The sequence below is a fragment of the Mustela erminea genome, chromosome 13 (genome assembly GCF_009829155.1).
Source record: "Mustela erminea isolate mMusErm1 chromosome 13, mMusErm1.Pri, whole genome shotgun sequence".
NCBI classification, from domain to species: Eukaryota; Metazoa; Chordata; class Mammalia; order Carnivora; family Mustelidae; genus Mustela; species Mustela erminea.
Window position 1 is genome coordinate 82,913,013 of NC_045626.1, and position 13,952 is coordinate 82,926,964.

At 46.3% G+C, this 13,952-nt stretch overlaps 1 protein-coding gene across 2 annotated transcripts in view; it reads right to left on the minus strand.

The window, feature by feature from the left end:
* PTPN11 (protein tyrosine phosphatase non-receptor type 11) overlaps positions 1-13,952 on the minus strand; it is an 85,358-nt gene that overhangs the window by 16,944 nt on the left and 54,462 nt on the right. Inside the window, exons 7-13 of one of the 2 annotated variants that reach the window (XM_032309571.1) lie at positions 13,674-13,770; positions 10,807-10,886; positions 10,516-10,674; positions 6,200-6,331; positions 2,095-2,261; positions 876-943; positions 217-368 (exon numbers count right to left, since the gene is read on the minus strand). In XM_032309571.1, coding sequence (XP_032165462.1) covers positions 217-368; positions 876-943; positions 2,095-2,261; positions 6,200-6,331; positions 10,516-10,674; positions 10,807-10,886; positions 13,674-13,770 — 855 coding nt within the window. The remainder of the gene's footprint in view (positions 1-216; positions 369-875; positions 944-2,094; positions 2,262-6,199; positions 6,332-10,515; positions 10,675-10,806; positions 10,887-13,673; positions 13,771-13,952) is intronic. The other variant, XM_032309572.1, reaches the window with a different exon arrangement.

A 13,952-nucleotide genomic window follows, 5' to 3' on the forward strand; every position in this document is an offset into this window, starting at 1 on the left:
AGGCCAGGACAATAGCAGCTAATCCCCTACGCTAAGCCGTCCTGAAATATCAGAGTAATAAAGAGAGGCCCTTCCTAGGTGGGAATGAGATTCCCATTCCCAAACAGTGACAGATATCTCTCAGAGGCCCATCCTGCTCAAAAGAAAAGCACATCTGGCGGAGCTACCCAGAAAAGAAAAAGAAAACCTGCCCACCAGCCCCTCCGGCACCGGTACCTGTTCTTCTTCAATCCTGCGCTGTAGTGTTTCGATGTAATGCTGGACAGCCATATAGATGAACCTATACTGTGCTTCTGTCTGGACCATCCCTGACCTCTGAGATCGCACCATCTGAATGGTTTTGGGAACATCAATGTCACAGTCGACGCCTGCAAAGCAAGCATCATGAGGCATTAGGAGAAACCGCAGGGCCGGGATGAAATGGTTTAAGGCACAACTTTCAGCAGACTCAGAGAGAGAGCAAATTTAGTCTTACATGTTCTAGCTGAACGTGTTCCAAGGGCTACACTGTCCTTCTGACCGATACAAATGATTCCAGAAAATAACCCGAGAAAGTGCTGGAGGTCGGGGACCCCCTCGCTTTCCAACCCCATAACGTCAGCCAGGATGAGGTGGGTGGGCAGAGACCACCGCCACACCGTCAACAAAAGACCACGGCAGTGGGACCCACAGCTCCTAAGCTGTGTTTCATGTCAAAAGCTCGAATCGAATCACTTTTGTTCTCCCGCAAAGATAATGAAAGTCAAAGCCTTCAGCCCAGATTTTGTGAAAATGTTTTAACACTCAAATTCTCTCCCCCAGGCTATTTTCACCAGCACGTTCCTTCCCTAAACGAAAAATGGGAACTATCGCTTCTTGCCCTCCCGATGACCTACCTTTCTCTCTGATGATGTCAATAAGGATATCAATCACAATGAACGTTCCTGTCCGGCCGATTCCAGCACTGTGGGCAGAAGGACAGAGAGCAGTGACAATGGAGTCGTTCCTGGGGGTTTCAGACTCAAAACCAACTATTAATATTAACAGAAACAATGTCTGCTCTTGGGAGTATATACAAAATTGTCAATTTGTATTTGAGAATAGATTAGCTAAGAGCACAGGGTTTTGGAGTTAGTCCAAACTGTACTTGGAGCCCAGCTTCTCCAGTACAATGTGCCTGAGCCAAGTCTCATACCTCTCTGACCCTCAGTTTCCTTGTCTGTGAAATGGGGATAATGGTACATACTTTACAAGGTGGCTGTGTGGATCACATGTCAGTCATGTATGGGAAACACTGAGCTCAGAGGCTGGAACAGAACAAGTGCTCAATAAACAGTAGCTTTTAAAAAAGTGACGTTCCAGTCCGGTAGCTCAGTTGTTTAAGCGTCTGCCTTTGGCTCAGATTATGATCCCGAGGTCCTGGGATCGAATCCCACATCGGGATCCTTACTAAGTTGGGAGCCTGCTTCTCCCACTGTCTGCTGCTCCCTCTGCTTGTGCTCTCTCTCTGTGACAAATAGATAAAACCTTTAAAAGAAAAAAGAAAAGGTGAAGTTTCACACACAGCTATTTGCCCAGTGTACGGATGAGCGTTGGGAAACTAAACTTTCCCCAGTACGACCATGAAGGCCAGCCTTGGGTGCCAGCAGGCTGTAAACCATGGTGAGGGGCCATGGGCGGGGCTCCCAGAGCCTAGGTGGGGAGTGGTCCAAATCTTTTGAAGCAAACAAGTGTCTTATGGGGGCGGGGAATGAATCTTACTTCTGTGGCAGAAGAGAATAGGATCACAATCAAGGTGATGAATTCTAAATCACCGTGTTTTTTTAAAAAGCAAAAAACATAAGCAGACATTACTAGACTATGTAAGGGCTCCCTGAGAATAAGGACTAAGTTCACCACCCCCTGCCCGGCCACCGCCAATACCTGGCAGTCCCGCAGGACCCATGAGAAAAATACTCTGGGGTCAATGTTCCTTAATGCAGTTTATGCATGCCTCAAAGAGAGATTAGATTTTTCTCACAGTTCAAGAGCTGAGGTGGGTGGGTAAAAGCAAGCCCTAGTGGCCCAGAGAGCGAGGCCTGGCTGCAGCCCAGAGAGGGGGCAGGGGCCAGTCACCTGCAGTGAACGACCACAGGCCCTGCGTCCATAATGCTTTCTTGCTTATGGTGGACCTCCTCCAAGAAGTCCAGCACGCCCCCAGGGTCACTGGGCACTCCGTGGTCCGGCCAGGTCCGAAAGTGGTATTGCCACACGGTTCTCTCTGTATTCCCCTGGAGTAGAGCCAAGAAAAACCAAAAAGAATTAAATAAATCAAGGGGTTGAGGAATCACCCAGTGCTGATCTTCCCCAGACCTGACGTGAGCCAACAGAATAGGCGGGAACCAAGTCTCCTCACGCTCCGTGTAAAGGTCAGATGAGTTTCCCAATCACGTCTCCTTCTGGATCTGGCTGAGCAATCCTGAAGGCAACTCTTTGCCTCTGTCCTAAGAACCAAAATGTCCAGGACAGCAATTAGCTCCTCAGGAAGCTACAACCAGAGTCATCTTTCTGAATCCTCAGGGGCAGGCAATGTCCCCGTTCCTCCTCGTGCACGGGTAGCCCAACTCAGGAGGCGACTGAAGCTTCCGGGACCTGGGGCTCTCCTTCCCAGCAGATGAGAAAACAGCTGTCTTCTCAAGACATGTATTCCTCTTTGCCTTTTTACACCCAGCCCCCCTCCTCCCCTCTCCCAAAACACTCACTTTTTCTATTTCATCGTAGTATTTAAACATTCTGTTTAATACAAAGTAGGTAAGAAGTCAAGCTTTAGTGACCAGAAGGCTGGGTTTAGGTCCGAACCCCCGCACTCATAATCAACTGTGGTCTCCAGACCTCTCTGAGCCTCAATTTCTTCACGTGCAAAGAGGAATGATAATCTCCCTCACCATGCTACTGAGAGGGACTTAACAAGACCAAGTAAACACACAGCCACTCCTTGGCAGCACCGTCACCAGTGCCCTTCTGGGGACAGGGGTCATTAACAAAGGTCAAGTCTAGAGAAGACCAAAAGCACCACGTTCTGGGTCTACCCAATTGAGGCCACTGTAGCAGCCCTGCTGACTGCTCTCTCTCTGTCCTCTGTATCTGAAGGAAATCCTAGCTACTGATGTTTTTAAAGTAGATTTAAAAAAGAAAGAAAAATGAAGCCAGTGTCCACCACCAGTGACCTTCAGGACATTCAAGTTAGTTGAACCACAATTAAGATCTTTTTGTGAATTACGTGCATTTAATTTACTGATGTCATGATAAAATATTTCTTGATGATATGAGTCAGCTCAAACTCGGGGGCTACACAGGAACAACAGGGAAGGAACCCAGAAGCCCAGTGTATCCCTGCTCCTCTTCCTTGGTAAATTTATGTCCCAAAAGATCTCTGGCCCAACTCCTCCCTGCTAGGAAATGTAACGAGATCATGGCACAGCGCTGTAGAAAAAAATATAATGTGTTCTATAAAAAGCAGGTAACATGCGACCAGGAATTCTGGAGAAATCACCTGTCCTCTGATGGTGCCTGAACCCATGGGTATAAAACACAAACCCAAATGCCAACATTTCCTGTACCTGCTGCTCAAAAATCTCTGTTAGCAAGATGGATGGTTTATCACTAAAACTGAAGAAACCTCCACCTGCTACTCAGAAATACCTGATAACAAGAAGATGGGTGGCGGAGCCTAAAATTGAACAAACCTATGTGGTATCTCTGGCCAGTGCCCTCTAAATCTCTTCCACTTCTGCTTGACAGCTATGTTTTCCCAGCTTCTCTCTCTCTGCAGCAGGGTAAACCTCCCCCACCCCACCATCAGCAGAACCGCAGCCCCGCTACCATCAGGAGTCCCAGCATCCCATCCGGGACCACAACTGCCCAGGCTTCCAGCTCGCTTTGGTCCCCCGACCACCTCGTGGAGCTCCGCAGACCACTGAGCCCTCTTCCGCTCTCCACCCGCTTCTCCTGCCCCCACTGTCCCCTTGTCGGGCTTGGGTTCTGCATACTACTTTTTTTTAAGGAGGCTCCCTGCTGGGCGTGGAGCCCTAACACAGGGCTTGAGCTGAGATCAAGAGTGGGATGCTCAACCAACTGAGCCCCCCAGGTCCCCCCACCCCCATGTACTGTTGTGACAATCCCCCTTTCACCCTCTCTCCACCTCTCTCCATCCAGCACACCCCTGGGCAAAGCCCCAGGCCTGGACAAAACCAACAGCACACCTTCTCTGTTCTATACCCATGGAGAAAAATCACACCAGGGGATTGGTGTCGCTGAACATTCATGTTCACCAGCTCAACTGGGCGTTCAGCACTGCCTGAAAACTCAATGGATTCCTCACCGTCTCTACACATTATTATTGAATACTTTTCCCACTTCCCAAAGATAATTCGTCTCTGATTCCCTTCGAATGCCAGTTGATGGCCTTGTCTCATGGAGAACGTGAAGAAACTGCATGTAGGCTCCTCCATCTGCGTCTGCAGTCACCTCCTCCTCCTGCCCCCCTGCTGCCATCCATCCGCGATGCTCTGGAACCCATCTCCCCCCATCGCCATCCTCCATTCCTGCCTCCCTGGCCTCTTTGCTTCGCCGTCGCCAAGGCATCTCACACTTTACCTGTCCCTCCTCCCGTTCACCCTTCCGCCCCTCCACCAACCCAGCGCTCAAGCTAGAGAACCGAGGGTCATCCTTAACACCGCCCTCGCCCCCCACCCACACTGTAACCAAACCCCTTCACGTCGCCTCCTCCCTCTCCTCCAGGCAGTCCTTCTCTGTCCACGGCCCCGCACCACCTTTCCCCGGGACCACACAAGCCCTGGCTTCCCGCACAGCCTCTGCCTGCTCTTCTGCCCTCACCGCAGCGCCACTGTCCCCTCACCCTGCATTTGATTCTTCCCCACGCCCTGCAGGTGCACCTCAATGCATTTGGCACATCCGTCCATCCGTCCATCACTCCTCTTCCATTTATTCTGGCATTTTGCATAATATTCATTTCCAAAGGCAGGAATAAGGAAACAAGTGTCGGAGTCCCTGGGCTCTAACCTGGAGAGGAGGCCACCAGACCCAGAACACCCAAGAGCCTCCTAGCAGTCCTGCTGGCCACTCGGTTCACCCGGCCCGGGCCCCCCCGACCCAGGACTGTCAGACACACTCCTGGCATGCAGCTCTGCATCTGCATTCGCTTGGCAGCAGCCTCGCCCAGCACCCAGCCTCCTAATACATGGAGTTCACATTCTGAACATGACAGTTGAGACTTTTCCCGACTTGGTCCCCCCTCTCTTCGGCTTATTCTCTTGATTCTCCACTTGCCTTCATTCCCCATAAATCCCATTTCCCTTCAGTCTGCACATCAGGCCCGGGGTTCACAGTGACACCTCCACCTGGAGGCCCTCTCCCCATCATCTTCTCCAGTGGAAACCTGACCCAGACAAGCCCAGTGTCTTCTGAGATGATCTCCCTGACATCCCAGCCAGAAGGAAACCCAGCCTTTGCTAGGTTTCATGGCACTAAGGACCTGTTGCAGCCCGTCTGCTCGGGAGCACGGCTATCTGTGTGTGTGGATCCTCGCTGCTAAGTGATTCCAATTCCTCAAAGACTTCACTCATCTCCAGGTCCCCAAACAACCTCAAAAAAATAAGCCCCCTCTAGCCCCGAAATTAAAATGAATCCAAATCTAACCCTGCTTTATAAAGTTAGTCACCCCAGTGACAAACTTAAACTATGTGCAGCTAAGATCAGACGCCACGGAATGTGGTCACGAAACTGGCCTCAGGCGCTTTGCCACTGCTGTTCCCGCTGCTGGAAACACTCTTCTCTGCGCTCTCTGGATGCCTGGCTCCCCAACCTTGGCCTCAAGTGATACAACCTCAGAGGGGCCCTCCCTGGCTCCTCCATCTCAGGTACCCAGTCGCTTCTAACATAACTTCCTGAAGCCTTCAGAGCCTCAGACCAACTAGAAAGCTTAACCGGTTGCTGAGTTTTTAACCTTCCATCTCCCTAGGCTCTGTGAGGGCAGGGATCGCCCCCATCCTGTTTGCAATGTATCAGTATGCACCTGGGCCCCTGGTACCTAGAAGGCACCCGATAAATCAGTAAGTAAACGAGGCCGTGAACGCACGCAAAAATGAGTAACCACATGACCTCGGATTACTGCACGCCAAAACCAGTTACTAAAGTCTCTAAAATACGACAATATACTTACTTGTCCAACCTTTGAAAGTTTAAGTTCTCTTAATGTATAGTCATGAGCAGCACTTTCTTTGACGTTCCTAACACGCATGACCCCATATTCTTTCAGAGCATACTCGTCGGGCCAGTATTTGACACATTTACTCTGAAAGGGATCAGACAAAAGACAGTTAATCTCTGTGAATTCTGAAATTAAAGCCTAAACCAGAGGAAAATAAATACTCAGAAAAAAAAAAAAAATTCGAGTCTTGCTTAATGTTCAATATTCAGAAAATGGCCTATCCAGCATCTGGTGGATTTTCAAAAGAGAGGAAAATAAATTTATTTTTTTTTTTTTTTTTAGATTTTATTTATTTATTCGACAGAGAGAGATTACAAGTAGGCAGAGAGGCAGAGAGAGAGAGGAGGAAGCAGGCTCCCTGCTGAGCAGAGAGCCCGATGCGGGACTCGATCCCAGGACCCTGAGATCATGACCTGAGCCGAAGGCAGCGGCTTAACCCACTGAGCCACCCAGGCGCCCAAGAGGAAAATAAATTTAAATAAGAAAAGCAGGTGCGTGGAAAACCAGGGAGAAGCCGAAAGACAGAGCAGCCTTTACAGGACTGTCTGATCTAAGATGCATGTCAAAGGATGGTCAAGGATTGTTCATTTATCTCCAAAGAACCAAAGATGCAGAATGAGGGACTACCCAATCTGAGGGTTCTGCCTAGCAATCACTGAAGTCTGAATTCCAGAGCTCTGCCAGTCCCTCTGCAGGGAAGGCAAGCAAGCACTCTGGAGGTGGACGGGTTGCCCAAAGAGCCAGACTTGTCTGGTTCATTTCCGCACCCGTGTAGGAGGACTCTGTGCCTTATCTAACCCACGTGTGAACAGCTCCAACACAGCAAGGCAGCCGATGGGGTTTTGAACCAGCTGCTTCTTCTATATCCAGATCCGTTTGCTACCTACTATACACGTCCCCTTCGCTTCCCTGGGTGCCTGGGAACACCGAGCCTGCAACAGCTGCTGGCGTCAGAGCAGACAGATTGAAAAATATGGCACCAACTACATCATTCTTGGTGCCAAAGAGGAAGATATTTAGCTCAATGAGAAATGAACCTGTATATATCTGGTGACGTGTCCTGGGCAGAGAATGTTTTTGTGTTTTGTTTTTTTCTGGGAGTGGACTTCCCACAACCACCAAGATACCAATATCGGCAAGAGAAATTTACTTTTTCTATTAGGAAGACAGAGAAATTCAGTGCTAAAACTATAATTAAGAGAGCAGCTACAGGCATCTCCTCAGTCAATGATTAACTGAAAGGAAAAAAAAAAACACAGCAGAAGGAAAGTTGAACAGAAGAATTAATAGTGCAACTTTTTTGCCTGGCAATGGCTTATATGGTCTATTATTTATTAATATTCTGAATTCAGCTTTCTCCCTGCACTATTTGGTAGATCCAAATACCTCTTCGACAGATTTGATACAACTTTTATTAGCCCCAAATAAACACTTTAAATATTAACTGTACTCAATGCTATTGCTGGCCAATCAATTCCGTGACTGTTCATTGTTCAAGAGACTCAACAGAGAACAAAAAATTAAATCACAACCCTGAAAACATTTCAGCAGACTTTGAACATCAGCAGACTACCCGGCCCTCCTCCTAGTTTTCCAAACTCTGACACAGACTTTGGCAAAAATTCTAAAATGTGACAGCTAACACATTTTAAACCAAAGCCCAGGACTCAAAGGGAATCTAGAGTCTGAGACCAAGACTTCTGGGGGCGCCGGGGTGGCTCAGTGGGTTAAAGCCTCTGCCTTCGACTCAGGTCATGATCTCAGGGTCCTGGGATGGAGCCCCACATCGGGCTCTCTGCTCAGCAGGGAACCTGCTTCCCCTCTCTCTCTGCCTTCCTCTCTGCCTACTTGTGATCTCTGTCCAATAAATAAATAGAATCTTTAAAAAAAAAAAGAACTTCTGGGCTGTGGAGAGAATGCATCCATCATGCTCTCCACCCTGGGACTGAACAGCATAAGCAGGAAGCAGGCACAGACTTGCGGGGTGGAAGCTAGCAGAGGGGCAGGCTGATTTGGCCCAATGTCTGCCTGTTCTAGGAGCTTCCGGCAGGTCTTCTCAAGGGGAACACAACGAATCCCCCTAAAGTGACACAAGAACCTTCTCTTTGTGCCCCCAAGTCCTGTAAGGAGAGGTAGCCGCCTATGAACCAGACAACAGGCAGGAGAGATGGCTCAGTTTTCCTTTCTATACTCAGGCAGGTGCCGGAGTTAAACATCTGATGTTACTGCGGGTAGCTGCTGGAGGAAGCCTCTGTTTCACAATGACCAGATCTGGCCTTAAAGGTTTTCAGAAGCATGATGACTAGTTAGCACAACAATGAAAATCCTACAAAATCATGCTGCCCTTCAAAATGATAGGAAAATTACATCAGGAGCGCTAAAATCCAGAATCACTCCTCTGTCTCAGGTTTAACTTAAAGGTATGGCTGCTATATACCAGGCAAATTTTATGTAAAACAATTAAAGTGTAGCTACAAAATAACTTCGACTAAAACACAAAAACACAGAACTTTTCCACATTAAAAACCCACATGGATGGGCTCAATTTGGGATAACAGAGAAATGTCATTCAGTGAGATCTGTCTGCTTCTCTGTAGGTGTGGGCTGTTACAATTTTTAAAACCTGAAGTATCATGAAGAGTATGGGGAGAGGAGTACTTGACATAGCAGCTGGGTTGGGGGCGGGGGGGGGTATGCTGGGACAACCACTCTGGGAGCAGTTGGGCGGAGTGTCTTTGAACTTACAACATGCCTACCCTGGGACCTAGCATTCCTTTTTATGAAATCTAACCTAGAGAAACACGTGCCACACACAAACACACACACACACACATACACACACACAGAAATAAGAATAAGACTATTCACTTTAGCACTGTTTGTTACCAGCAAAAACAGAAACATTTAAGTGCCCGATTCATAATGGTGAAATAACGTATGGTACATCCTTACTACGGAACATCATGCAATTACTAAAAAGAAGGCAACAGGCCACTATGTACTAATAGTAGATGTTAGAACATTCATCTGGGCGGGGCCCAAGATGCACAACAAAGTTAGTATATGAAAACACTTTTGCATACAGTGTTTTTCAGAAAACAGTGCTATATACCTCCACAGGCACACATACACATGTAAGCACACACATACCTGTAAGTGCCTCTCACACATGTATGTATGTAAATGCCAAGAAGAGAGCATGGAGGGATACACATCACACTGGTGACAGGGACTTTAAATGGGTGGACAAGGGACAGTGACAAAGGCAATTTTAACCGTAACCATCATGTGTTTGGATATGTATATGACTATATTGCTTAAATAATTCAAATTAATGTTTAAATGCTCACACGTCACGACAAGTATAATTTATATGACCAGTGAAATCACTGATAAGGACCTTAAAACGGTTATTACAAATATACTCCCTATGTCCAGAAGGTATAAGTTAAAAAGGGACACACAGAAGGCATTAAAAGGAAACAACAACAATAATAAAACTTCTAGAGATGAAAAAAACAATATCTGCTATGGAAAACACACTAATAGTAATAACAGCAGGTGACACTGCAGAAGAAAAGATTAACTTAAAGACACACAGCCAAAGCAACTATCCCAAATGAAACAAGGCAGAGAAAAACAACCGCACAAAATGAACAAAGCCTCAGTAGGCCTCAGGTCAATGCCGAGCAGCCCAATATACGTGTAATTGCTGTCCCGTGTATGCAGAAATAATAAAACATTTCCAAATGCAGAGAAAACTCTAAAGCCACAGATTCCAGAAGCTCAATGAACCCCAAGCAGAAGGAACATAAAGAAAACTACACCAAGGCATGTCACAACCGAATTTCTTCTACTCTCTTTTCTCCAGAGGGTCAGTTAGAATCAGCTTAATCTGTTTTTTTTTTTAAAGATTTTATTTTTTCACTTGACAGGCAGAGATCATAAGTAGGCAGAGAGGCAGGCAGAGAGAGAGAGAGAGAGAGAGGGAAGCAGGCTCCCCGCTGAGCAGAGAGCCAGATGCGGGACTCGAGATCATGACCCGAGCCGAAGGCAGTGGCTCAACACACTAAGCCACCCAGGCGCCCCAGCTTAATCTGTTTATTCTTACATGTTCTTAACATGTTCAACCTGACATGGCCAATACTTTAAAAATACTATATCAGAAAAACCTCTTAGTTTAAAAATAAAATAAAATAAAAAATTAAAAAAATAAAAATAAAAATAAATAAAAATAAAAATACTGTATCAGAAGAACTTGAGTATACCTTTCCTCTCTCCACTTCTTTCGTTGTCATAACAATCACTCGGGAGTTCTCTTGAAATACCATCCGCCAGAAGTCATTCACCGTGTTTTGCAAGCAGCCTTGCGTGGCAATGTAACTCTTTTTGGGCTTTGAATTGTTGCATTTGGTTTCAAACTCAGGCTAGAAATTTTAGGAAGAAAATGCATCAAACACTTGAATGTTGCTTTCAGGGTCACAAGCAACAGAAAACATAAAATACAAACAATGGCTGGCAATGTACAGTCAGAAAACACTGTGGGAAACAAAGATTACCATGATAATATTTGCATTGATGTAATCTGAAACAGGCTCATTGGGATCGCCATCGTGTAGGACAACCCTGGTATGATCAACTGGAAGAAAAAGAGACCACAGTCATACTTCCTCAGGACACGTCACCTCAAATCAGTTACCCTTCCACCCAGACCAAGTTCTGTTCACTTCATGATAAAACCACATAAAAGATTAAATCCTAAATGAGCACAACAACAATCTGAACACCATATGATGCCTCATAATGCTATCTTTAAGACGAAAAAAGCAGCAATGGGAACTCCCTGGTCTTGACCATTTACTATGGATCTACAGGATATTATCACTGGTAGAAGCTGGATAAAGAGTACATGGGAACCGGGTGCCTGGGTGGCTCAGTGGGTTAAGCCTCTGCCTTCGGCTCGGGTCATGATCTCAGGGTCCTGAGATCGAGTCGCGAGTCGGGCTCTCTGCTCTCTGCCTGCTTCCTCCTCTCTCTCTCTCTCTCTCTGTGCCTGCCTCTCTGCCTACTTGTGATCTCTCTCTGTCAAATAAATAAATAAAATCTTTTAAAAAATGTTTTAAAAAAAGTGTACATAGGAACCTTCTGTATATTTTTATAACTTCTTGTGAGTCTAAAAGTATTTCAAAACAAAAAGGTGGATTTTTTTTAAAACAAAAGGAAGAGTAAAGTATAGATAAATGACATAATGTCTGAGATTCACTTCAACATAATTTGGGGAGACAGGAAGAGTGGCTCAGAGTATAAATGAAACAGGACTGGGTATGAGTTAACAACACTGAGAGCAGAGCAGTGGGTATGTATGGTTTTTTATACTGTTCTGTCTACTTATGAGTATATTTGAAACTTTCCATAATACAAATGGTGGGATCTTTTTTTTAATGAAGCAGAATGAAATACGGTATCTAGAAGGTTAAGATTTTGATAGTATCAACTGACTAAATTCTGTACAAAAGTACATGATTGATACAGGAGTCTGAGTGCTCTACCTAAGCAACATATTTTACCATGGGGGGAGGGGCACTCCTGGGAGACTCAGTTAAGTGTCCAACTCTTGATTTGGGTTGTGAGATGGAGCCCTGCGTCAGGCTCCACGCTAGGTATGGAGCCTGCTTCAGATTCTCTCTCTCCCTCTCCCTGTGCCCCTCCCCACCTTCCCTCTCTTAAAAAATTATTTTACAATGGGAATTAGTAATACAGCTGCATGTCTCAGACTCCCCATCTCTAAAGAAATAAGATGTTAATCAAGAGGAAGCATCTGACTGGGATTTTTAAGAGAGGAAAAGGCAATGATACTCTATTCAAATACTGCATACTATTGTTCCCGTCACCTTTTCCTACATCCCTGCATCTTACTAACGAGTTCCATTAGGTCTCCTGAGCAGAAAGGAAAACTTAGACATAAACAGGATGAGGCTTCCCCAAGGACATGAGGACCATGCTGTGACTCAGACTGATTCTCTGCAAATTCGTATCGCCTCTTCTCACTACTATTAATGCCTCCACTTTCTCCCATCCTCACCTACACACAACTCAAATAACCATATTGATGCAATATATATATGTACCACATACGTGTACCTATGTACACAGAAAGACCATGTTACACACACACACAGGCACACATACGTACACTCAGAAAGACCATGTTACACACACACACAGGCACACATACGTACACTCACGCACGCGAGCACAACGGGTTTATGATACCTGACAAAATGGCTTGGATCTGATGAGACATTACTGCACTGCTCACCAAATTTGCTCATGCATTCCAATAAAACTTTCATTGTGAAGTTTTTGAACACTGAAATACACACATATATATACAAACAAGCCCTATTTTTAAGTTGGTAAATACATTATGCATGCACTGCCATCAATCTGTATGTCAGATTTAAATTTTTCTTTCTTTCTCTTTTTAGATAAAGGATATAAATCAAAAGAAGTTCTCAGTGTTCCTTCCTTTCCCCCAGCGGACCGCCCTGCATAGCCCCCTCCGGAGACCCCTCCGAGAAAGAGCATGGTGCTAAGACCGTGGCTCTGGGGGCTCCAATGCCCGTTCTCCCTTGCTTTCAACCTTGCCTAAATGGTCTACAGAACTGGGAAAATCAGAACGTCTGCTTTCTATGCTGGGGTAAGAAGTAAGTGAGACCGATGCAGAGCCTGACACAGGGTGAGCCCTCAGGAAAGAGGGGCTATGACAACTGCTTCGTGCCATCTCTGGGGTCCTCAACCAAGACCTCCATCCTTCCAGGACCCTTGTTCTCTGTGGTTCGGCTTGAGCTCTACTGGGCAGCACTCGGGTGTTAAACGCCTTGTGGATACCTCTGGGTCCTTTTCAAGCTAGGTGTAGGTATGTACCTGTATCTCCTGTAACCCGAGCTCCGGAGGTCAGGGAGCAGAGCAGTTGAAGAGTCCTTGAGGGGAGACTGCCTATTCTCCAGAAGAGGGAATGGAGTCCCAGCGAGGAGGTGGGCCTTCCCCAAGCCCCACAGGCTGCGTGCTGAATAAAGGGCAAGGACACAAGCCTGGGCCCCCTAAGGGTCTTGGTGTGGCCCGACCCTGGGAGATGGCAAGCCTTGAGATTCTCACTCTTAGGCAGATAAAATTAATTAACAGAAGGAAACAACCTACTCAAGGATCACCTGGTGGCAGTCTGACTCAGGACGGGCAGCACAGAAATGCGGTGAACGTCAACCATCCCACCACGTTTGACGATTCTGGAAACCACTCACAACTGAAAGGGGCTAAGGCCTCGGATCTTCTGAGGAGGCACGTGGCACACAAGAAAAGTTACAGGGACACTGAGGAAGCCAACACTCCAAGAGTCACTGTTACTGAACAGAATATTAATACTTACAGGGCAGGATGTTTTTATATCTATTTTTGTTCTTATTTTCTTGCCTCTGACCCTCTTTTCGGCTGTAGAGAAGTTTGCACTCCTGCTGTTGTAGTGTCTGGAGGGAAAAAAAAGTAAATATTATTGCACATCAAAAGCTTTAAAAAAATAAAATAAAGCATGGCTCAGCAGTTCTGCTGTAAGAATTTTATCCGAGGAAAGGTTCGGGGTTGCGACAGCTACAGGAATGCTCATCTTAAAACTGCATCAACAGTGCCAAAAACAATTTCCGGTAAGAAA